Source organism: Taudactylus pleione, unplaced genomic scaffold (genome assembly GCF_031769625.1).
Source record: "Taudactylus pleione unplaced genomic scaffold, aTauple2 ptg000189l, whole genome shotgun sequence".
Lineage (NCBI taxonomy): Eukaryota > Metazoa > Chordata > Amphibia > Anura > Myobatrachidae > Taudactylus > Taudactylus pleione.
Window position 1 is genome coordinate 8,374,212 of NW_028284591.1, and position 23,487 is coordinate 8,397,698.

The 23,487-nt window shown below is 47.2% G+C and overlaps 1 protein-coding gene across 2 annotated transcripts in view; it reads right to left on the reverse strand.

Moving 5' to 3' along the window:
* Positions 1–23,487, reverse strand: part of CTIF (cap binding complex dependent translation initiation factor) — a 290,112-nt gene that overhangs the window by 168,591 nt on the left and 98,034 nt on the right. For both annotated transcript variants that reach the window (XM_088476543.1, XM_088476542.1), the window contains one exon: positions 22,653–22,729. In XM_088476543.1, coding sequence (XP_088332669.1) covers positions 22,653–22,729 — 77 coding nt within the window. The remainder of the gene's footprint in view (positions 1–22,652; positions 22,730–23,487) is intronic.

Sequence of the window (23,487 nt, forward strand, 5' to 3'; positions counted from 1 at the left end):
ACACACACACACACTGGGCTTCATTTTTTTTTTTTTGTCAGCGGCTAATTCACCTACCAGTAATTGGTTTTGGAGTGTGGGAGGAAATATGAACATACACCGAGGAAAACCCATGAAAACATGGGAAGAACATACAAACTCCCCCACAGGTCATCCATAAATCGGGAATTGAACTCAGGACCTCTGCCTGTGAAGCAGTAATGCTAACCACTGTGCTGACCCATATGTCAAAATACCTATTTTTTTATTTTTTTTTAGTTTCTCAGACAAAAGTAACTTAACGAATAAATAAAAGTAGCAGTGTAATTTTTATAGTTAGCCATTTTAGTACCTTTAAGCTTGGATTGGTTGGTGCACTTGTGTTCTTTTGCAGTGGCACATTATGTCACCATATCAGTAATGAATGTTTATTCCGATACTTATTGTCACATGCCAGCAACTCTGTTACCTACAGACGGCAGAAATCCACCTCCCTAGTGCTCCGGAAAAAAAACAGGACTCCTCCTCTGTAACATTCCATTAGATGCGATATATAGATGGACACATCTTTGCGGCAGTCGCGCTACAAAGCCCCTCTCAGCATCCCAGGTCGCGTAAGACTCGGTTAGCACTGGGTTTCTTTGTTGCAATTTTTTTTTTTTGTGCGAAAGTGCGTCTAAGGCCCATATTCAATTAGAGGCGAAAAGTCCGTTATCGGCGATAAATTATCGCCGATGACGTCATTTTCGCCAGTTTCACTTATCTCCATATTTCAATTACAAAGACTTTCGCAGAAGCTAAAAGTCTTTGTAATAACACCGGGATAAGTTTTCACCACTGAATAGGTGGCGAAAAAAAGTGCAGAATTGGGGTTTTGGGGTGCAGACTTTAAAAAAAAGTAACCTGCACCCCTTGGAATGTCCCCCAAAAGGTATTCTGTGTAAAAAAAAAAAAAAAAAGATTTAAAAATATCCTCTGGACACCCCCAAAAAAGGTACTTTTATTTTGGGGGCAATAAAATTAAAAATGGGGGGGTCAAACTTCTAAACTAGCGAAATTGATTCTGGAGGGGTTCCCAAGTATGCGGCAGGTGTTTTCTAGAGTGTGGGTGGTTGCGGCAGGTGGATTTTTGAAGAATTTTTAAAAATCACTTTAGGAACTTAAAACTATGCTTGCACCCATTTTCATGTACCCCAAATTTGATGGAGCTAGCTACTTTAAAAAACAAAAACGCTAAGTGCTATTCTTCAAAGCCGCATTTATGCACCTGCGCGGCTATTTAAAAACCTCAATTACCTTCAGCAGGCCAAATCGGGGGTACCCATAGTGATCCCCCATGTCAGACCATCTTCTAGGGGGTGACAGGCTGATTTCCCCAAAACTGACAGGACTTTGATACTTACCTTTCCGCCGGGTCCCGTTTTCGGGGAAAAGCGGGCACGCGCCTGATACTTTATCCCAGCAAAAAACAGCGATGATGGCGAAAAGTCCAACCTCTGACTGTTCAGAGTCTGTGAACCTGTATGCAAAGTGCTACAATGTAGCGGCCGCAGCTTTTATCATTCCAAGTTCCGTTGTGTTTCATATACAGGCTGGGTCACACACAAATATACAAGTGTCACATACCACATTACTCAGCGCAGTCTCCTGGTGCGTCCTAGTCACATTACATTGCAACTTAGACACATTTTCGGCAAAAAAAAAAAAAAAGATGCCTGACACCAGAGTAGCACGGGACCTGGCGGCTCACTCATGCCAGGCAAATTGCATTGCGTGACGTATTGAGGCTAGATGTATGAGGGCACATCTGTACAGCAAGAGACTGCCTTAGAACGTCTTCTACAACTTGGATTCACGGATAGCGGTCTTGGTGTCGCCATAAATACTGCGTGTGGATGTGTGCCCATGACGCTTAGATTCAAAGCTATGTTGGGTGGGGATGCAGTCAGGAAGCCGACGGTCGAAACGCCGAACGCCGGCTTCCCAACTGTCAAATCCCGGCAAGGTACTATTGACAGGCATCGAAATCCCAACGCCTGTCATTAGACCTAGACCGGGAGCCCGACGCCCAGCATTCCGAACGAAGGTAAGCCTGGGGCGCGGGAAGGGGGGAGGGTTAGGTTTTAGGGCTCCCGGATGGACTTAGGGTTAGGCACCCCCCAGGAGGGTTAAGTTTAAGCTAGAAGAAGGGGGGGTTGGTGTTAGGCACCCCCCCCCGGGAGACAGGTTTAGGCTGCAGGGGAAGGGTAGGTTAGGGTTAGGCACCCCTAAAGGGGGGTTAGGGTTATAGGGTTAAGGGGGGGGGGGGGGAGTAGGGTTAGTAAATACTTAACTTTGGAGCTGTAGGGATCTTCACCAGGATTTCATACCGATCCCATTGGGTGTACATGGGGAAAAAAAAAAAAATAACTCTTTGATTTATAAAGGATACATTCCTGTTTTTGATATAACTATAGCCCTCCTTGTAATTCTGTCCTTAAACTTTTCCATAAACCAATCACTGCAAAGTCACATCTCCATCTCATGGGCAATAAAACCCGAACTGAGACTGTGAAACAAACATCTGAGCAGACTGCAGAAAGCTGTGTTCTGCTAGTTCCCTATTTGCATTATAAGGAACATCGCGATCCTGGCTCTCTATCTGTCTGTCTGTCTGGCCCTCCCCAGTAGACAACATAGACTTTTGCTCCCCATTCAGCCGGGTCATGTCACTATGAACAGAAACAATGGAACATATGCTTACATTAGCTGTCCCTATCATGTTTACTTTAGGCAGCTAGGCAAAACAGATCAGCAATTCCGAGAGAGAGAAACTTCCATCAACAATGTAATCGAGGAACGGAGCACAGTCACACGGGCATGCAATAAATATGCTCATTTCATAATCATAGTCAAAATAAGGAGGTCAACTAAAGAAAAGCACATATTCTTTTGTATCCTTCAATTATATACAGCCCATGAGCCAAGAACATTTGAGATGGTGAGAATAGACGAGTGAAAACTCCCGGCTTGTCAATGAGCCAGGAAAATGGTTATCCCTGAAAAAGCGTGCCCATGACAGACTGCAGGACAACCATCAATGAGCAGCGAGGTCGGTTCGCTACATCTTTGTTCAATATAGATAAACGTGAAAGCAGCCACTAATTGCGCCATCCCTCCAGTCTTTTGCTTTAGCTTCAAATGAATAAAATAAAAGGAGGGACATTTTTAAGTCCTGAAGAATAATTGGTTGAACATTATTTAAAACAATAAATTTCTCTTAAAAAAAAAAAAAAAATTATATATATATATATAAAAAAAATTAAAATAAAAATATAAAAAAAAAGACAAAAAAAAAAAACATTACTTCCTGTTTGGATGCTGCCAGGAACACATTTGTGTGTAAATTAAAATGCTCTCTGCGGGATATCATGTCAAATAAAGAACATATGTGAGCTGCAAAGAGCTGGTGGCCGGATTTATACGTTTATTTTGTTTTTAGCTGGGTCTTTCTGAATTCTACATTAAAAAAAAAAAAAATCTGCTGCTGATAAAAAAAAAAAAAGGTTGGAGTCATCTCTTGTCACCATCCAGCGCTAGGACAAATGTTACAAGTGCGGCTTTTAGAGGAGAAGGAAAAATTATTCACAGTAGACGACTGAAGCAATTTGACAAACGTAGAAGTATTTTCTGTTCCGTCTCATGTCCTAACACAATCCAGATGGAAACATTCCCCCAACAACACAAAAATTCCCACCCCAGCAATTAATTGAAGGCTTGGGAGAAATGCCATTGTTTAATATCTGTCACTTCTCCACTGACATCCCTGTAATTCTGCCGTTAATGAATTATCATGTGGTTCTTTACTTATCACCAGGGGCTTCCGGGTAACAGGGAATGAGGGTGAAAAAATGGCTCCATTGTGCAAGAGGATAAATATCTATAGTGCCTAATCAAGCATCGTGCGCTGGAATGTGTTTTCACTTCTATGGTTGCTTTTTATATACATGGAGTGTACACGTAATTAGGTATATCTACCAGACAGCAATGAGTGTCCCCCTTTAGACACCCTCAGACCGATCCCTTCACTGGTCGAGGCATGGACTGCACAAAGTGTCGAAAATGCGGTACAGGGATGCTGGCCCACGTCAATGCCAATAGATCTACACTTAGAACGTCTTGTTCCATCTAATCTCGCAGATGCTGGATCGCCTTGAGATCTGGACAATGGGGTGGCTACTGGGTTTTGATAAATTCACAGTCCTGCTCCTGGAACCGCTGCAACACAATTTCCTAGTTTTGAGGTACTTTGCGGACAAAGACGATTGCCATATAGATACATTGCTGCCAAGGAGGGAGTCAACTAGTAAGTAGTGATAGTGTGCCATGAAATGGTCCGCTAACACCATTACAGCACTACTACCAGCCACCATTGGTGACACCTGGCAGAAAGGGTCCAATTTTACACCACTCCTGCCAGCCTCTGCTGGCACCTTGAACAGTCCGGCTTCCATCACAGGACCTCTGCTGGCTGGGTGTTTGGCTGTCGAACCATTCTTGGCCCTGCTATATTTGAAAACTTCAGCCCCACTCTCGTTCTTAATACATCTATTTCAGTACAATATATCCCTTCAATTTAACACCAGTTTCCCCAAACGATTTTTATTACTCCTTAACTTCCATCATAGATCTTCCCCTGGCCTGGCAGCACTGTTAGGTTCCGTGTACTCACTCCTGCAGTCACCTCGACGGCGATTGAGAATTCACTCACGCACATCGATATGCTAGATTCTATAACAGGAGCTGATTGGATACTGCAGCTGTCATGTGCTGTCAACGTCTTCATTTGATACTAACACTGCACTGTTCGTACCCAACTCTTCTGACAATTACCAGCAGGGGATAAGGAGTGGTCACAGCGCCACCAGTGGTGAGCCCCAGTACTACATTACTAAAACTCCATTTAAGAAAAGATACTGAGAAGTGCACGCAGGGATTGGAAATAACACCCAATATAATATTATATTGTATTAAGTGTATAACAAAAGAGGAAACAAATGAGACCAGACCCACAAGCGCCTCTGATCTCCAAGCAGATTTGTCATATAAGCAGATGTCCCAAGGTTGGCCCTATGAATATCAATGTTGCAGCTAAGGATATTTTCATCTTCTTGGTAATATCTATATTTGCTGAGCTTCTGTCATGGTTTCAAGACCGTCTTTGCATGTGGATTTGCACTCCATGATGAGACTTATGACGGGATGACTGGCATTTTGTTTAAGGCCATGTACATAGCAAAATATTAATAACATGGATGTTACAGCCATAGCAAAAATACACCAGCATTATCTGAATCCTCTCCACCTAGTTGGCAGCATCATATTTAATAGTCACTAGGCAACAAGGTTTGCGCTTCAGTGATGTCACCGCTTTTATTTTTATTACTGTTATGTAGGATGATACCAACAGGGAAGACATGGTAACAAAACATGACCTGGTAACCAGCAGCCTTTCCGACACATAATCACAAGCAAAATAGTTACATGCATATACACAATTAGGTAGTTAGGTTGCTATTGGGAGAGGTATTAGACAAACGGGCCGGAGGGCCCTGCATGTGACAACTTACGATCTACAGGGGAAAGGTAGGAGTGGTGGTGCCAAGAAGAAACCAGGCCAGGCAGCAGGAGATTGTCAGCAGACTTTAGTGAATAGGTGAGCTTTCAGTTGAGAGTAGGAGCTCTCCAGGGGAAGAGTTTAATTTGAATATTGAAGGGGATACGGAGCCAGTGGATGTGCTGACAGAGAGGGGAGGCAATAGCAGGACTGTCTGAAATTACAAAGTGTCTGGCAGAGCGTTAAGGAGGAATTGAAGAGGAGAGAGGCAGGTGAGGGGGAGCCACGGGAAGATGGTTTTAGCAGTTGAGGTGGGAGATGATGATGGAGTAGACCTATTTTGGTGGTGTCGAGGGCCAGGAAGGGTATAATCCTAGTGATGTTCCAGAGATATTCTAATGGAAATTGGTGAGTGACTGGACATGGGTACAAAAGACAAGGGAGGTGTCCAGGAAGAGCAATAAGGGGACTGAAGAGATGGTAGTATTATCCATGGTGAGGGAAAGGTGGGAAGCGGTGGAGAGTCAATAAAAGGTAGAAAACAACCTCAGTCTTCTACATATTAAGTTTGAGAACACAATGAGATATCAGAGAAGAGATAGCAGACGGACAGTTTGAATTAGGAGAGAAGGGGAATGGGAAGAGATCATAGGATAACAGGCAGAGTTGGGTATCATCAGATGGTACTGAAGACCAAAGGAGCTTATAAGATCACAAACTGATGAGGTGCAGAGTGAAAAGAGAAGGTTGTCTACAGTATCAAGGGCTGCAGGGAGGTAAGAAGAGCGAAGACAGAGAAATCACCCTTGGATTTGTCAAGAGAGAAGGTCATTGTTGACAGAGGCTGTGAGAGAGGGAGGATGAACATTGAGACATGCCAAAGGAGGACATGTGGGAAAATAGTTTAGAGGCATCAGAGTTGGAGGGGTTGTCAACAGGGATACTGAAGCCGCCCTGGATGAGGAAGGGAAGGTCTGAGAATAGGAAGTGAGGGAGCCAGACTGAAAAATTAGCAAGAAACTGGAATCATGGACCAGGTGGACGGGAGATGAACACACAACATGAAGGTGGTATGGAAAGAAGAGATCAGTAAAGCAGACCTTGAAGAAGGAAAATGAAAGGAAGGGTTCAGACTGTTATATAGAAGGAAAGACGGATGCCCAAGCCACCAGATGGTCAGTTCCCAGGCTTGATAGAGTGGGTAAAAGAAATGGCCCTTGTAGGAGACAGCAGTGGGCAGAGACAGGTTTCAGTGATGGCGAGGAGGATGAGGAAATTAGAGATGAAAAGGTCATATATAAGGGTTGGACAGATCACATCTACACTGTTTAGGAGAATGGTAGATATTCTAGATTTTTAAAAAAAAACATTTTTTTAAGTAGTTTTCGAACTGGTCACCAAGCTTCAAAATTTATGATTCTCTAGACTAAAAACTCTGCGCTACATTTTAGCATGGTGAACAGGTTTGGCCACGTCTGTACCAGTTCCAAAATGTGACAGCCAGTGGCGTAAATTCTTCCCAGATGCCCGGAGGAAAGTTATAATTTGGTGCCGGTGACCCCCCCCCCCCAAAAAAAGGGAAAATACCAGTTATTGGGAGGCTATGACGGTACACTCCAGGTACATATTTACAGCCCTAAGTGGGGTACATATTTTGTGGGTAATGGAGTAATGGTGCCCTTTCAGTGCTGGCGCCCGGCGGCAGACGCCTCCATTGTCTCCCATAGTTCTGCCCCTGGTGACAGCTGTTTGGGGACCTATCGAATACATTACACAGATAAATAAACCAATAAAACTCCTTTCAGAGAATGTTATCTTTTAAAGCTTGAACTCGCAGAACAGAGGACGTATAATAGTCTCTACTGCAAGTTGAGAATGTCACAATTAAACAGCTGTGCAGTTACAAAATGCAAACTATGACAGTCATTATACCGATGTCTACCCTTACCCTCCCCCTAACCCACCTTTCCTGCAGCCTAACCCCCTCCCCCTCATCTTAACCCCACCACCCCCTCGCAGAGTAACCTAACCCTCCTTCTAGTGCCTAACCATAACAGTCCCGTTAACACCAAAAAACTTACTGCGGGGATAACAGCGGTCAGGATAACGCCACTAGTAAATCCCGACCGTCAGGATGGTAACTACATCCCATGTACAGTACAGGCAGTGACAAATGCATACGTGCCCTTTACATGCTGCTCTCTGTGTTTAAAGTTATTGCAGTTGAGTTATGCACTAAATGTGATTTCAGACAGGAATGAATCACTAAGATGGAGCGTTAGGCAGACAATAGTTTGCATAGTAGCGAGACTGTCTTCGTAGATACATTTTCCCACGTCTCTATTTTCATGACTGGATGCTTAAGCTCGGGATGTGTCTGCATTTACATTTTCCTCCATTATAGGTTCCATTTCCTTCCAAGTTTTGAGGTAATAAATGAACACGCCCAGCTTTTTCTATTAATTGAAGCGGATTGTGGGAAACGTATAGCGATTGCAGACAATATAGGAATGGAGACAGCTATTTGTAGAAGTGTGGGCAACCCAGTCCTTTCACTCTCACCTATTGCGCGAGAACGGTTCTCCTGCATTACGTTCATTGTTGCCGGCAGCATTCATAAGGGTAAATCTTAGGTACATAGGGTCTGATTCACCACGGTACGCAATATTACGTACGACGCAGTTCAACTGCGTTAGTATGCTAATCCACTGCGATCGCAATGCAAACTCAGCACTACATAAGGACGCCCACTTTACATTGCACACATCCTTAATACTTAAAACAGTGAAACCATCTGTACCATCGCAGCCTCACGCACACTTGCACAAGGTCTGACCTTACTCAGAAATTGCTGACAACCACGCACGCCATCAAGCCTCAGACTGCGTATGGAATCGCAGTGGATAATTTATGCACGCTCCTGCAACGGCGTTTCGCAGACCACCCCCCACGTTACCACCCACAAACGGCACTTCCTGTCAATCACTCTGCGATGGGTCTGCTTAGTCTCTGCGATTGCAGTCCCGATCGCAGTGGCTGGTTCGCGCACGCAAAGTGCGAAACAAATCGGCAGATTGGGTGCGTAAACGCAGATGTGTACGGTAGTGAATCAGTACAATAGGACACAGAGTATAGGATATCTATAAACAATACTGTTCTGATTGATATGGAAATGACCCATCTGTCTGTCTGTAGGTAACCTATGAACACTTGCTCTGTGGGATTTAAAAAAAAAAAAAAAAAACCCACGACAGTCGGAATGTCACTTGGATCTGAATTTAATGTCAACGGTCACAACACTGACACGGATGTTAGGTCGAAATGTAAAATACTGACACGGTCAGAATGACTACATCGTTTTTTTTTTGCTTATTTCAGCCTAACCCCCTTAATATTTCAGAATGTTGACATTTTACATGTTGACCTAATGCCCACATCGACATTCTGATTGGAACCCGCTGGATGAAGCATGGACTCTAAAAGCTCCCAAGTAACTTGTACGACCCAGAAGTCTATCGTTTTGGAAAGTATTATTTGCACATATTGGTTGTGAACAATACAAGATACAGATTATGATTAGTGTGTAATAAGTAGGACCCTGGGACAATATGTATATTTTCAGGTCATGTGTTTGCGATGTCCGTAACTTACTGCAGCTGCAAAGTATTCGGTATTATTTAATAAATACTCCAAACAAGCCTAGTACAATGAAAACACTTCTCTTCTGGAAAATAGGCTCAAACAAGAATGTAACAAGCTCATGCTCACAGTTACATTACTATTACCCAGGCTTTACTAAGCATCGGGATTATGACCGGGTCCCCCCTGTTAAACAGCTTGTTTTTTGTTTTGTTTTTGTTAATTTGCGTGTAGAAGTTCAGAAAGCATTAAAAGTTTATCTAAGTAGTAAGAATAATTGTGTGGTGGCCTCTGGCCTGCTAGAGATATTCCCCAACTTGCAGCAAATGTATAGGCAAAAAGCTCAAATTGCAAAGCACAGCTGGCCAGTTATTTTGCTGCCAAAATCCCATGTGTAAATGTTGTTTTTGTTTTCTTCACCCGTGTTTGGTAAATGGGGCATCTTACATAATGTTGAAACGGAGCCCACAAATGTTTAGTAACGCCCCGGGCAAGGCAACAAGATACTGCGGTAATTTCTGGTACAGGAATGGGGTCTATTATCTGTCATGCTTGGTACTTGGTTTTAGAGAGAGAGAGAGCTTTATTGGCAGAACCAGGAGTAAATGGACCCTGCCGTTTCCCATACTATCGGTGGCATCACACTTATGTGGTGTAGCAGAGCTTCTCACGGTAGCTGGAGAACACACTACATTGTGATCAGACCTTGGTGACGTTTACTCATTTTCTCCATCACATTTTTAGAAACGTCTGGATAAATAGTTAATCCCTCAATTGATACTATACTTGTATAACATGTAGCTCAATACTACATTATTGCCCAATTGTAAAACCCAAGTGTCGAAAAATTTGCAGATTAGCTCTTCCTAATAAATCGTTATCATCGGTTACTGCTGTATACAGACAGGTGATGGGAATGGTCGCAGCAGCAGGACAGTGCTGCCTGTGACAAGCCACGTCCCATCACATACTCGGCTCTCTGCCAGGTAACATGCCCACGCCTTGCCCAGGTGATCCTGGCGTAAAATATGAACTGGATTCCGGTACTTGCCGGACAGGATCTCAGTAAGAATTCCCTGGGAAATAAAAATAAGTTATAGGCCGAGGCAGATGGAGCTGTGCCGATACCACCACGTTATAGCGCGGACAATGCTCCATAAAGAAGAGCCCTCATTACAATCCATTCATACAGCTTTTACATGTTCCACAGCGGCCTGTACAATTTAGGGAAGGAAATGAAAAGCAGACCGTTTTCCATTGTTTGATGTTTGAAGTATATAATTCTATAAATCTCTCCATGAAGCTGCACAGAGGGGGAATAGGAGGCTGCGTGCACGACAGGCCGTGCTGTGTACTATCGGCACAATATGTACACATGTACAGAATCCAAGGCCCATGTTCCAGACAAGCACAGACACTTCTAAAAGAAAGTTAAAAATAGCCAAAACAGAACCAGTCACAACCTGGAAGGTGAAGGTTTCTGCCCAGGTTTTAGTCTGAAAGTAGTAAATATACTGCTAAACGTTAGAGATGTTACTATAGTGCAGGTTGATAGAAGTGGAGATGTTGCCCATAGCAACCAGATTCTATTTAACTGCCACCTTCTAGAAGATAATAGCTAGAATGTGATTGATTGCTACGAGCAACACTTTAGTAAATATACCCTTATTAGTCCAGAAGGTACAGATGTGTCCTCATACATCTATCTTTCTTGCGCGATAATCAGCCCTTCTAGTCTCGCCATGCCGTGACGTGGTTTGGTAGTGTCGAGCGTCTTTTCGTGAAACTTTTTGCCTTCAAACGAGTCTTATTCGCGAGGAAATGCAAACAGGACGCACAAGCAGCTTCTGCTGATTAAAATGATATGCGGCATGCCTATATTCTGTGTGTGACTGCGGCTGTATCTACATGCGAAACGCTACGTTACAGTGTCACAGCTACCGACACTACATCATAGCATTTGGCATGCAGGTACACCCGCAGTGGCACACAGAATATAGGCATGCAGATACAGCCGCAGGCACACACAGAACACAGGCATGCATCATATCATTTTAATCAGCAGATGCTGCTTGTGCATCCGATTTGCATCGCTTTGCGAATAAGACACATTTGAAGGCAAAAAGTTGCACGCAAAGACGCTCGACGCTACAGTCACACAGAGCTCCCGCGTTACGTGTAGCGGAGGATAGATGTATATGGACACATCTATACTCACTTGGATTCACTGTTTATGGTTACACCTCCCTGGTGATCACTATGAGACTGTTCCCCTTACGCCTGAGCCTTCTCCTATGAATTAAACACCATTGAGTTATTAGGAATTAGATATTGTCCCCTGCACTTGCAGGATTTTTGTTTTTGTCTCGCTCTCTTCCCCCTTTTAATCCATATCTCTCTTCCTCTCCTCCCTTCACTCTCTCTCTGACACTTCTCCAGCTCCTTCACTCCCCTTATTTAGATTTTTGTATTCCCCTTTCTCTCTCCCTACCCCTTTTCAGACTCCCCCCTCCCACCTCTGTTTCTTGCCCTTCTCTACCCTCTCGCTCGCTCTCTTTTTTATTAGATCTCAGTACTGTACCTCCCCCCCACTGTGGACCCATCTCGAGTTCTTCCAGTTATTGATGCGTTGACCAGAAAGTGGCTGCGCAATGTGCACATCAATGCGTTGTACAGCACGTGGCGGACCTGACACACGCGCTTCCATGCCTGGATTGTGTTTTTAAACTGCACGGGCTAGTGTCATATTTTTTTTTTTTAGTTTTTTTAAATTAATTTAGAATATAAAAGTGGGGGGTGGGGTCGAAGGGTGCTCAGAGTGCGTGATAATCTGTAGCATGTAAGCGCCGTGCACGTTACGTCGACGTGCATGCACCATACATCATTTTTATCAGCACTTGATTTTACTATATATGCCCCATTACATTACCTTTTTTATTTTCATCTTCACTATTGTACTGTTTGGGACGTCTGCCCGGTTTCTTCTCTATAGAGCATTATTTCTTTCTGTATGTGACCTGTGCACATGTCTCCTTTACGGTTATACATTTTTGGTTGCGGATAATGTTGTTGTGTCGTTATTGATGGATTGTGAGATGAGTAAGTATCTATACGATAGTGTGTCCCTAGTCAGACTTGCTCAGTGGCAGCATGTACAGTATGACTAGATTCGCACCCTTCAGATACAGATATATCCTTATACACTATTCCTGCAGTCGCGACAAAACAATTGCTTGCGCCGAGCGTATTTTTTTGAGACTTTTTCAGCCAGTAAGACGCAAACTGACGCAACAAACCGCTTCACAAGATGGCACGGATTCATTTGATTTGATATGAATGACTTGAACCTATGTGTGAGCCTGAATATGTATATGAAGTGCCAGAATGTAGAGGCCGTGGCATTTTTCCACACCTAGTTCCGTTGTACCTCGTATACAGACTCAGGGCCGTATTCAACTAGGCGCGATAATTTTGCCGCTGTCGGCGGAATGAACTTTTCGCCGACTTCGCGTCTTTTGGAGGCGAAAACTGTGTGTGCAGCCCCGCTTTTCGCCCTATTCAATTCCAAAGGACGCGAAAACGGGACCCGGCGAAACGCAAACAGGCGAAAAGTGCTGTCAGATTTGGGGAAATCAGCCTGACACCCCCCAAAAGATGCACTAACATTGGGGAACAATGTAGTTGCCCCCGAATAGCCCTGCTGAAGGTATTTGGGGTACTTAAATGCTCTCAATAGCTGCTAATTAGCGTCTTTGCACAAGTGTTGAAGAATAGCATTTAGCAGGTTTTTTGGGAGAAAATAAGTAGTCCCAGCAAATTTGGGGTACACGAAAATGGGTGCTAGCATGGTTAAAAATCGCAGAAGTGAAGTTAAAAAACGCACCTTCAGCAAGCACCTGCAATCAAAAAAACTCCTCCCCCATACTTGCAGACCCCCCAAAAGCTTATTTCACTGGTTTTTAAGTTTGTACCCCGACTTTGATTTTTGATTTTTTATGCCCACTTTTTCAAAGTAATTTTTTGGGGTGCTCATTTTTTTTTAGGATTTTTTTTTACCTAGTTATGCTTTGGGGGGCTGTCCCAAGGGTGCAGAGCGGTTTCCCGATGTTTGCATCCCAAAACCGCAAATCTGCACTTATTTTCACCACCTTTTTTTTTTTCACCACAATTTTTTTCGCCTATTACATTGCATTTTCGCGTAAGCGTAAAGTATTTGGAATTGAATACGGAGATACTTTTCCGCCTGGCATAATGACGCCACCCGGGATACTTGTCAGCGGAAAACGGCTTTTCGCGTCTAATTGAATACGGCCCTGGGTCTGAATATGTATATGAAGTGCCACAATGCAGAGGCCGTGGCTTATTCCCACGCCTAGTTCAGTTGTACCTCGTATACAGACTCAGTCGCACACAAATATACATGTATCACATATCAAATGAATCAGCGCAGTCTCCTGAAGTGGTATGTTGCATCCGTTTAAGACGCATTTTCAGGCGGAAAAGACGCTCAGCACAAGCCGAGCCGCGATCTGGCGGCTCACTCTCGGCAGGCGTCTTGCACCGCATGGCGTATTGAGGGTAGGTATAGGAGGACACATATTTATGAATTTGAACAGGGTTGTCCAATCTCCCTTTCCATTCATAACAGCTTACAGCGAAGGTCATCTGTGTAACCGTATCATAAAGAGAGACACGTGAGCACTTGACTTCCATTACCGACCAGTGCGCGCACGTAAACCTGATGCCTCGGCCTGGCGCATCCGCTGAGAAGATTTTGGCACCCGTCCAAATCATGTGTTGAGAACGGCTTTAAATAAGGGGCCTTTAATCATTAGGAGGAATATAAAGAGTTACAAGCACAAGGTGGACATATAAAGGAAGAAAGTTCCCCTTTATGGAAAGAATACGGAACCAACCTAATTAAGAGCATGTGCGAATCCTTTCAGGCCATACGGTCTGACACAAACACGCTGCCCGCACGCTGCACTCTAGGTGCCAGTTATACAAGATAGCAAATTACCATTTTTTTTTTTTTTATTTTTTTTTTTAAGGGACTTTCATCCCCGAAGAACTGTGGTTCATTAATAGAACATTCAGACAAAAGTTAATCCATTTGACACAGGAAAATTAATTAGTTTTGTGTTATGCAAAAATTGCCAGATAAAGGGGTATCCATCACCCGCTCTGTGCCTTATTAATCCATCACTTCACCAGGATAAAGTGATTCATACTTATGTGGTGAATAACTAAGTGAAACGAACGCTATCTGGAGATAATATCTTGCAGCGATGTGTAAAACAAGGTTAAAAACAAAACAAAACATGTTTACGCCTGTTAAAGTGTGGAAAACTTTACATATACATTTGCTTATAGCCTTCTAACACTGGAATATACTTTGTGGCCAGTTATCCCTTTTTTCACATTCTACCCATTATATGGTCAGGTCTTTTTTGGTTTATAAATCACTTTGAACTTAAAGCGCCAATTTCAAAAAACATTTGTTTGGTTTATGGTTAATCACCTTTTCGCCATGCATCTACGCTGTCTTCCTACAGAGCATTATCTCATTTCAATGCCTCTCTGGAGGGAAAACAAGTATGGTTTACAACAGATTTGAAAGTTTTCAGCATGCCATGTGATGGCAGAGGGGACGGAAGTCACAGAGAAAACGCAAAACACATTGTCTGGCTGCAAGACGCAGACTCTCATAATTTCATGCGATAGCAGAGGTGGGGGGGGGGGGGAGGATAAACACACTGAGGGTGTTCAAATGCCTAGGCTCGCTACTCCATGTGCCATGTGACTGTGGTTGCCATGGCAGTCACATACCATGGAGGAAAATCTGCATAACTAACAGTCTAAAGTACAAACCAATGAGAAAGGCAATTACAAAGCTACTTCTTATAACCTGCCACAGTGGTTTATGTTTAAAAAATAAATAAATAAAGCCTCATTATTTCATGCAACTGCTGCTTAAGAGCCATTTATCACCTGAAAAGCAACATAAATATGCTCTGTTTAATGCAACTGGACTTTTACATCGATACAATTCAACGAAACATGAAAGCATTTAAACTCCTTTTCTGACCCTGACCAGGGGCCTCACAGGAGAAGGCTGCTTCATATCACACTAATGTAAATATAATATGAGATAATAGTGACGGGGTGACTTTAGTCACTAAACTGTAATCTATTTCGTATGACATATCTATAATGTCCGAGAGGAAAATGTGAAGTACTGTAGTTATCCGGAACACACGTGGTCAGATTGCACAAAGGGCCAGGTTCATTCCGGATGGATATTGCGGTTACGCACGCAGATGGCCGATTGCTACGGACTGCGCATGAACCGCAGTGCACGTGCGCAAAGGCTCCAGAGACCACGTAGACCCATCGCAGAGTGATTGACAGGAAGGGACCGTTTGGGGGTGGTTGGCGAAACGCAAACGTGCCAGTGCGTTTGAAATCTGTTACGTTGGCATACGCGGCTTGAGCGCTCACTGCGTGTGACGAGGTTAGCAATTTCTGAGTAAGGTCTGACCCTGTGCAATCGTGCACGTGACTCTGATATTACTTGATGGTACCGATGGTTTCGCAGATTTGCAAAGTATTACGGATGCGAGTAAATGGGCGTCTTTATGTTGGATTGCAATAGCAATCATTAGCACATTTTCTCAGCAGACCTGCGTGCGATTACGGAGCCGCGATCGCAATATCGTCCCGTAAAATTATTATTATAATTAAAGGTCATATATGAGCTGCAAATTAGCCGGGCCTGCAGAACATTTAGGGCCTGATTCAGAGCCGCTCGTAAGCGGCAGTACGCTCGTTCCGAGCGATGTTCGCACTGCGTATGGTTTATAATACGCATGCGCGAACCAGTCAGTGTGACCTATACCTTGGGGTATAGGTGTGACGTCAGTCGCAGGGCACCAAAGAGTTAAGCTTTCAGCCTCCCAGGATGCACTAGGTCCCCCTCCTATACCCCGCCCCCGAGCCAAGGCACCTCAGTTAGTTACCAAGCCATAGGCCGGAGGAGGAGAAGGAAGAGAGAGAACAAAGATCTGGACACATACAAGAATCACATTCTCACCAGAGGGAGATGGAAAACCGGTGACCAGAGCAAAGCCCATCTGCAGCACAGGTGCGACAGGGCGGGAGTCCTGTGGAACCCTATGGACTTCGTAGAAATAGAGATAACAAGGGTAAGTTCTTACCATATCTCATATTTTCTACTTCAGGGTCCATAGGGTATCCACAGGATACCTTGGGGATGTCCCAAAGCAGTATCCTTTAAGGGTGGGGACGCTCCTGTGCAGAAAGGAGAATCCGCCGCCCGAAGGAAGCATCCTGAGAGGCGAAGGTGTCAAACCTGTAATACCTCACGAAGGTATGGACAGAAGACCACGTAGCAGCCTTGCAGATCTGAACTGCCGAGGCACCACATCGAGCTGCCCACGAAGGACCCACAGACCTAGTGGAATGAGCCTTCAGAGAAGGAGGGACCGGTAGGCCTTCATGAAGATAAACTTCAGAAATAGCCATACGGATCCAGGCTGCCAAAGTTTGCTTTGAAGCAGGCCAACCCTTTTTACGGAAGCCAAAGAGGACAAACAAAGCGTCCGACTTCCTAAACGAAGAAGTGCGGTCAACATAAGTCCTTAAGGCCCGCACAACATCCAAAGAGGCCTCACCCACGGAAAGACCCGGTGAGTTAAAGGCCGGAACAACTATTTCCTCGTTAATATGAAACTGGGAAACAACTTTGGAAAGAAACTCGGGCCGAGTGCGGAGCACTGCCCTGTTCCCATAAAAAACCAAGAAAGGGGGTCTACAAGAAAGAGCCCCTAACTCAGAAACACGTCTGGCCGAAGCAATGGCCAGAAGGAAAACAGTCTTAGCTGTTAGCCATTTAAGATCCACTGAGCCCAGTGGTTCAAACGGCGGTCCTTGGAGAGCCCTCAGGACCACAGCCAAATCCCAAGGCGCCACAGGTGGAACAAAGGGCGGCTGAATGCGGAGAACACCCTGCATAAAGGTGCGCACATCCGGGATTGTAGCAATCCTACGGTGAAACCAGACAGATAGGGCCGAAACCTGTACCTTCAAAGAAGCAAGGCGAAGCCCATGATCTAGTCCCGCTTGCAGGAAGGCGAGAATCCGAGACAGACGAAACTCCCGCGGTGCATAACCTCTCGGTCGACACCACTGGAAGAACGTATGCCACACGCGATGGTATATCCTCGCGGAAGACGGTTTCCGAGCTCGTAACATGGTCCGCACCACCGAGCTGGAAAACCCCCGGGACCTCAGCATGGCCGTCTCAACAGCCACGCCGTCAAAGACAGCCGAGTCAGGTCCGGGTGAAGGCAAGGACCCTGAGACAGAAGGTCCGGTCGTAGCGGCAACCGCAGAGGAATGTCCACGGACAGACCCTGAAGGTCTGAGAACCAGTGCCGTCTGGGCCACGCGGGAGCTATCAACAGGAGCGTCCCTCCTTCCTGTTTGAATTTCCGGATTACCCGTGGAAGAAGGGAGACCGGAGGGAACAGGTATGCGAACCGGAACGTCCACCGGACGGACAGAGCATCCACCAGAGACGCCCCTTCGTCTCTTGTGCGAGACCCGTACACCGGCAACTTGTTGTTGTGCCGGGACGCCATGAGGTCGATTTCTGGAAGACCCCACCTGTCCACCAGTAGTTGAAAAACGTCCGGGTGCAGGGACCATTCCCCCGGATGAACGTCCTGGCGACTTAGAAAGTCCGCCTCCCAATTGAGCACTCCCGGGATGAAGACCGCTGATATGGCCGGAAGATTGCGCTCCGCCCAAACCAGGATCCGAGAGACCTCTACGAGAGCCGCCCGACTGCGAGTTCCTCCTTGCCTGTTTATGTAGGCCACGGTGGTAGCGTTGTCCGACTGGACCTGCACCGGGCGACCCTGGAGAAACCGCTGTGCCTGCTGGAGAGCATTGAAGACAGCACGGAGTTCCAAGATATTTATTGGAAGCTCCGCTTCTGTCGGCGTCCACCTGCCCTGGAACAAGTGTGGACCCGAAACTGCTCCCCAGCCCCGAAGACTGGCGTCCGTTGTCAACAGGACCCAATTTGGAACCCAGAACGGACGTCCCTTGTTGAGGTGGGTCGTCTGTAACCACCACGTAAGGGACAGGCGAACCTCCTGGGTGAGCACAATCGTCTGGGACTTCAGAGACTGAGTCAGCCCGTTCCACTTGGACAGGATCAGGTGCTGCAGAGGTCTGGAGTGAAACTGGGCGTATTCCACCATGTCGAACACCGACACCATGGAGCCCAGTAACCTCATCGCCGAGTGTAAGGACACCCGGCGGCTGTGCAGACAACTGCGCACCCTTGACTGTAAAGCAGAGATCTTGTCCTCCGTCACGAAGATCCTTTGCTGTCCCGAGTCCAATAAGGCTCCAAGATGCAGAATCCTCCGAGACGGGATTAGAGTGGACTTCTGCCAGTTGATTAGCCAGCCGTGCCGTTGCAGCAGTGCAATGGTCAGGTCCAAGTGGCGTAACAGGAGCTCTGGAGATCCTGCCACCAATAACAGGTCGTCCAAATACGGCAACATGCGGACTCCCTGCAGCCGCAGAGAAGCCGCCATGACCGCCATCACCTTGGTGAAAACACGTGGTGCTGTTGCCAGGCCAAAAGGTAACGCCCGAAACTGGAAGTGGTCGCTGCTGATTGCAAACCTGAGGAACTGTTGATGGCGCCAAAGAATAGGGACATGCAGGTAAGCGTCCTGTATGTCCAATGACACCAAGTAGTCCCCAGGTTCCAGCGCCAGAATGATGGACCGTAGGGTCTCCATCCGAAACTTCGGGACCCGCAAAGACTTGTTGAGTGCTTTGAGGTTGAGAATCGGACGATATGACCCATTGGGTTTCTGTACCAAAAATAGATTTGAATAGAAACCCTGGCCCCTCTGGGAGAATGGAACCGCCACTATAACTCCAGCCTGGAGCATAGTGTGCAATACCTTCCGCAGCTCCGTAGCCTTGTTCCGGTCTGATGGGAGACCCGTGGTGAAGAAGCGAGCCGGGGGTCTGTGCCGGAAGGAGAGGGCGTATCCGTGGGAAACCACCTCCAGAACCCAAGTGTCTGTCGTAGTGGTCGACCAACACTGGGCGAACTGTAGCAGGCGGCCTCCCACCCTGGGATCCCCCAAAGGGAGGCCCGGACCGTCAGGCCGCAGGCTTGTCATCTGGCTTGGGGGCCGGACGTCTGGTACTCCATGCCTGCTTCCGGGGCTTGACCGATTTCTTAGGGCCAGCCTGTCGAGGAAACGACTGTGGTTTGGGCCTGCCCTGGGCCCTAGATGACCGAAAGGACGATGGTCCCGAACCAGAAGGAGCAGCGGCCGACGGGAGACAGGCAGATTTGGCTGCCGCCAGCGTGGCCACAATCTTATCCAGATCCGGACCGAAGAGAACTTCTCCGGTAAACGGCAACGCTTCCAGACCTTTCTTGGAATCTGCGTCCGCCTTCCAGGATCGCAGCCACAAGGTGCGACGAGCAGCTACCGCTGCTGAAGAAATTCTAGACACCAGAGTACTAATGTCTAGAGCCGCCTCGTTGATGTAGGTGGCCGAATCACGGAGATTGCCAATCAACTCCGCCTGATCGGCCGGACAGTCGGATTCAAAAGAAGCCTCTAATGAATCCGCCCAGCGCTCCATCGCTCTGGCAACCCAGCAAATGGCCATAGCCGGCCGTGCTGCCCCCCCTGCAAGGGAATAAGCGGACTTCAGGCAGATTTCTACCTTGCGGTCCGTAGCATCCTTAAGGGAGGACATGGATGGCATCGGCAATGTGGCACTACGGACAAGACGGGTCACGTGAGAATCCACCTGTGGAGGGGATTCCCACTTCGCAAAATAATTATCCGCGAACGGATAAGCCACCGCCAGGCGTCTCTGCGGCTGGTATCTTTTGCCAGGTTGTTTCCACGCCTCCTCTAAATGGTCCACCAACTGACCCGAAAGAGGAAAGACTGTGGCATCGCCCTTCACATCTTTGAAAAAGGCATACTTAGATTTAGCCGCTGGGGGAACTTCGTCCTCAATCACCAAGGCTGTGCGGACCGCACGAATAAGTCCAGGAATATATACTTTGGACTTAGCATCAGCGTCCTTAGTATGGAGAGGTTCCTGATCGTAAGGATCTAGAATCTCCCCATCATCAGACGTCCCTTCGTCATCCTCATAAGGAGCGGACAGAGACGCCACCGGCCTTTTATGAGGCCGCATCACAGACTCCCCTTGCAACACATCCGACAAGTGCTGTACAGAACTCGTCAGGGAGTTAACCCACGCTGGCTCCTGAGAACCCGGGAGCGGGGAAATAGGGAGACTGTGGGGTACCACCAATTGTCGTGGGAACCCCTGCATGGGTGACGACACCACAGACTGCTGGGACAAACCCATCGGAGTAAACGCGGGCTGCGGAGCTAACTGGCCCACTAAAGCTGTTAACGCCTGAGCGAAACAAGCCCAGGGCGGCTCCTGTACCGGTGCTGTAACCGTAATAGGCCGCGCCATGGACAAACACTGCCGGCAAAGGCCCTCCGCGCTACCCTCCCCCTCCGCTAACGGTACTTTGCACGTGGTACACTGTAGCCGGAGGGGAAAATCACTTTCAGACATGATGGCACCACGTATGTGACCTCTCTCACCAATTAAGTATTAAATAGGCGAGAGACCACCCTGCAGCACCGCACCGCAAGGGCTTTAGCAGAAAGAACAGGGACAGTAATAAAGCTGACAGTTTAGAGAAGAAAAGATTACAGGCAGCAGCGCTAGCACAGTCACATACAATGCAGAAAAATAACAATTCCTGCACTAACAGCGCTGATCACTCAACTACACAGACACAGGGCCTGGTAGGACACAGCGCTGCATACACAGACCTGACCACAGCGGAGGAGAGGTATGCGGGGGGACCCAGACCACGATGCTTCCTTCCAGCGCTTCCAGCAGCGTTCACCATGCGTTCTGGAGAAGATGGCCGCCGAGGAGCAGAGAGGAGGCTGGCCTGGGGGAGGAGCGCTGCCACAGGACCAGTCGGCAGCATGCAGAGAGGGCTGTGTGCAGCGGGGGAGGCGCCGGCTGTGAGACAGGGAAGGCGCGCTCCCCTGGCATGCATTTAACCCCTGGGACGCCGCAGCGCTACCGCTCTGCTGCGGTCCGCTGTCCCAGGGGGTAGTGGAAGCGCAGGTTGGTCGCCTGGCTCCACGCTGCAGCCAGTCCCCAGGGAGCCCCCTGCCTGGGGACTTAGGACCATGTGATCAGCGGGGACCCACCGCGGGACCCCGCTGCTTACCTCTGTCCCCCTTGAATCCGGCCATGGTCCGGAGCATCTGGGGTCACCGCTAGCTGTGACCCCAGACGCCCACCAGCATCCCCGGATCAGTACCGGCGTTCTGGTACCGGCGGGGTGTAGGGAAGACAGCATGGACGTCAGGACTGACTGTCCATGCTGTTCATCCAGTTGTGCAGCCACAGCTGCATGAAGAATAAGCTTCAGGGGCTCTTCTAGCCCCCACTCCAACAGGTGCACCCGACTCCGGCCGGGCACCAAACTGGGGTGCCTTGGCTCGGGGGCGGGGTATAGGAGGGGGACCTAGTGCATCCTGGGAGGCTGAAAGCTTAACTCTTTGGTGCCCTGCGACTGACGTCACACCTATACCCCAAGGTATCCTGTGGATACCCTATGGACCCTGAAGTAGAAATAGCGAATGCCTGCTATTTTGAGTGACAGAATGAGGCGTATGTGGGTGGTAACAGGGGAAGGTGCTTGAAAACGGGGAGTGGAGATCCGAACGCAGGCGTGCTTAAAGGTCAAAACGGGCGTTTTATGGGAGTGCATAATTAATACAGCAGCGTCACTGACCACGTCACTGGGTTATTTTATAGCCAGAACTGCTCGCAAAATTGTGGTAGCAAAAACCAACCACAAGAATAGCGAGCAGTTCATACGCTGGTCCATGTACTCGATTAATCTAATAAATAGCGGACATGACGTAGGATGCGAGCGGCCAGGGGGCCTATTTTTCCAAAAAACGACCGCAAGTTTTGTTCGCTCGTTCAGACCTAGAGGCGTGAACAGACCGCAAAGAGCGAACGGTTCATTTGAATAGCCACCCCTATTTTCTGGACGAGCGAGCGCTAATTGCGTCCGACTCTGAATCAGGCCCTTAGTTTGCTGCATACAGTAGGTGCCCAAATGTTCATGCTGAGCGTTTTTGGTTTCCTCCTACAATGCGTAGGCGCCGCCAACAAAGCCGTCCGCTTCTCTCACAAACAGGGCGTTTTAACTGCTGTAACATTGGAGCAGGACAGGTGTTCGTGTATCACGTACAATATAAGAAAGAAGAACTCGCATTGGACAGCGGGTTCCAACTCTTACCTTCGGTCGTTTCTTTTTCTCCTGAATAACTTTTTGGTCTGTGCTATCTCTGCTTCGTGGGGCAGCGGGTGGTACGCCTGGGGGGAGAGAGAGGAACTCACCATTAGTGTAACATCGCTTCAAGTAACTTGCGCCTAAGACTTATAAAGTTCCAACATCTGAGGTTATATAAGGACCTGAACACAAAAATACAACAGGAAAATCAGCGGATCCTGTGACGGAGATCTTTTCAGGACACGGGAGAACACATTACCAAGGAAACGTTAGCCAGGCGCAGAGTTCGGTCACCTCCGAGAACATCTGCACAACACATGAAATGAAGCCACCCGTCTCTTATCGCTACTGTATAGATACGTCCTTGTGTGGATTTACAGACCTCCTCTCAAGCTCTGGTACGCATAGAATACATCAGCTGATTAGTTTTCAGACAACAGCCCAATGCATTATTCCATCTACCTCAAGGTCCCTGGACTGAAAGCCATCGAGGACCACAATATACAGTTAAATAACCTTGTTACATGCTGGCAGTCACTTCAAAGCTTAAACACTAACTTTTACAAGCCTCATGCCTCGTTGACACCGGCTATCAAGACGGTGGTCGGTATATGTAGAATCAGGGGTTGGGTACGTGATTCTGGCGGTCGGAATGTCAGCAGTCCGAATACCAACGGTGGCATCCTGACAGCCTGTCACATCTGAGCGTGGGCATCCCGACCGCTGAGATGGGAACTACATTCCAGATAAAGTCATGGCCAGGCAACCTGTGAGACTCCACCTGCTGTGGAGCTACACATCCCAGCATGTCTTGCTGCAGTTTTAACAGGATCTAACAGCA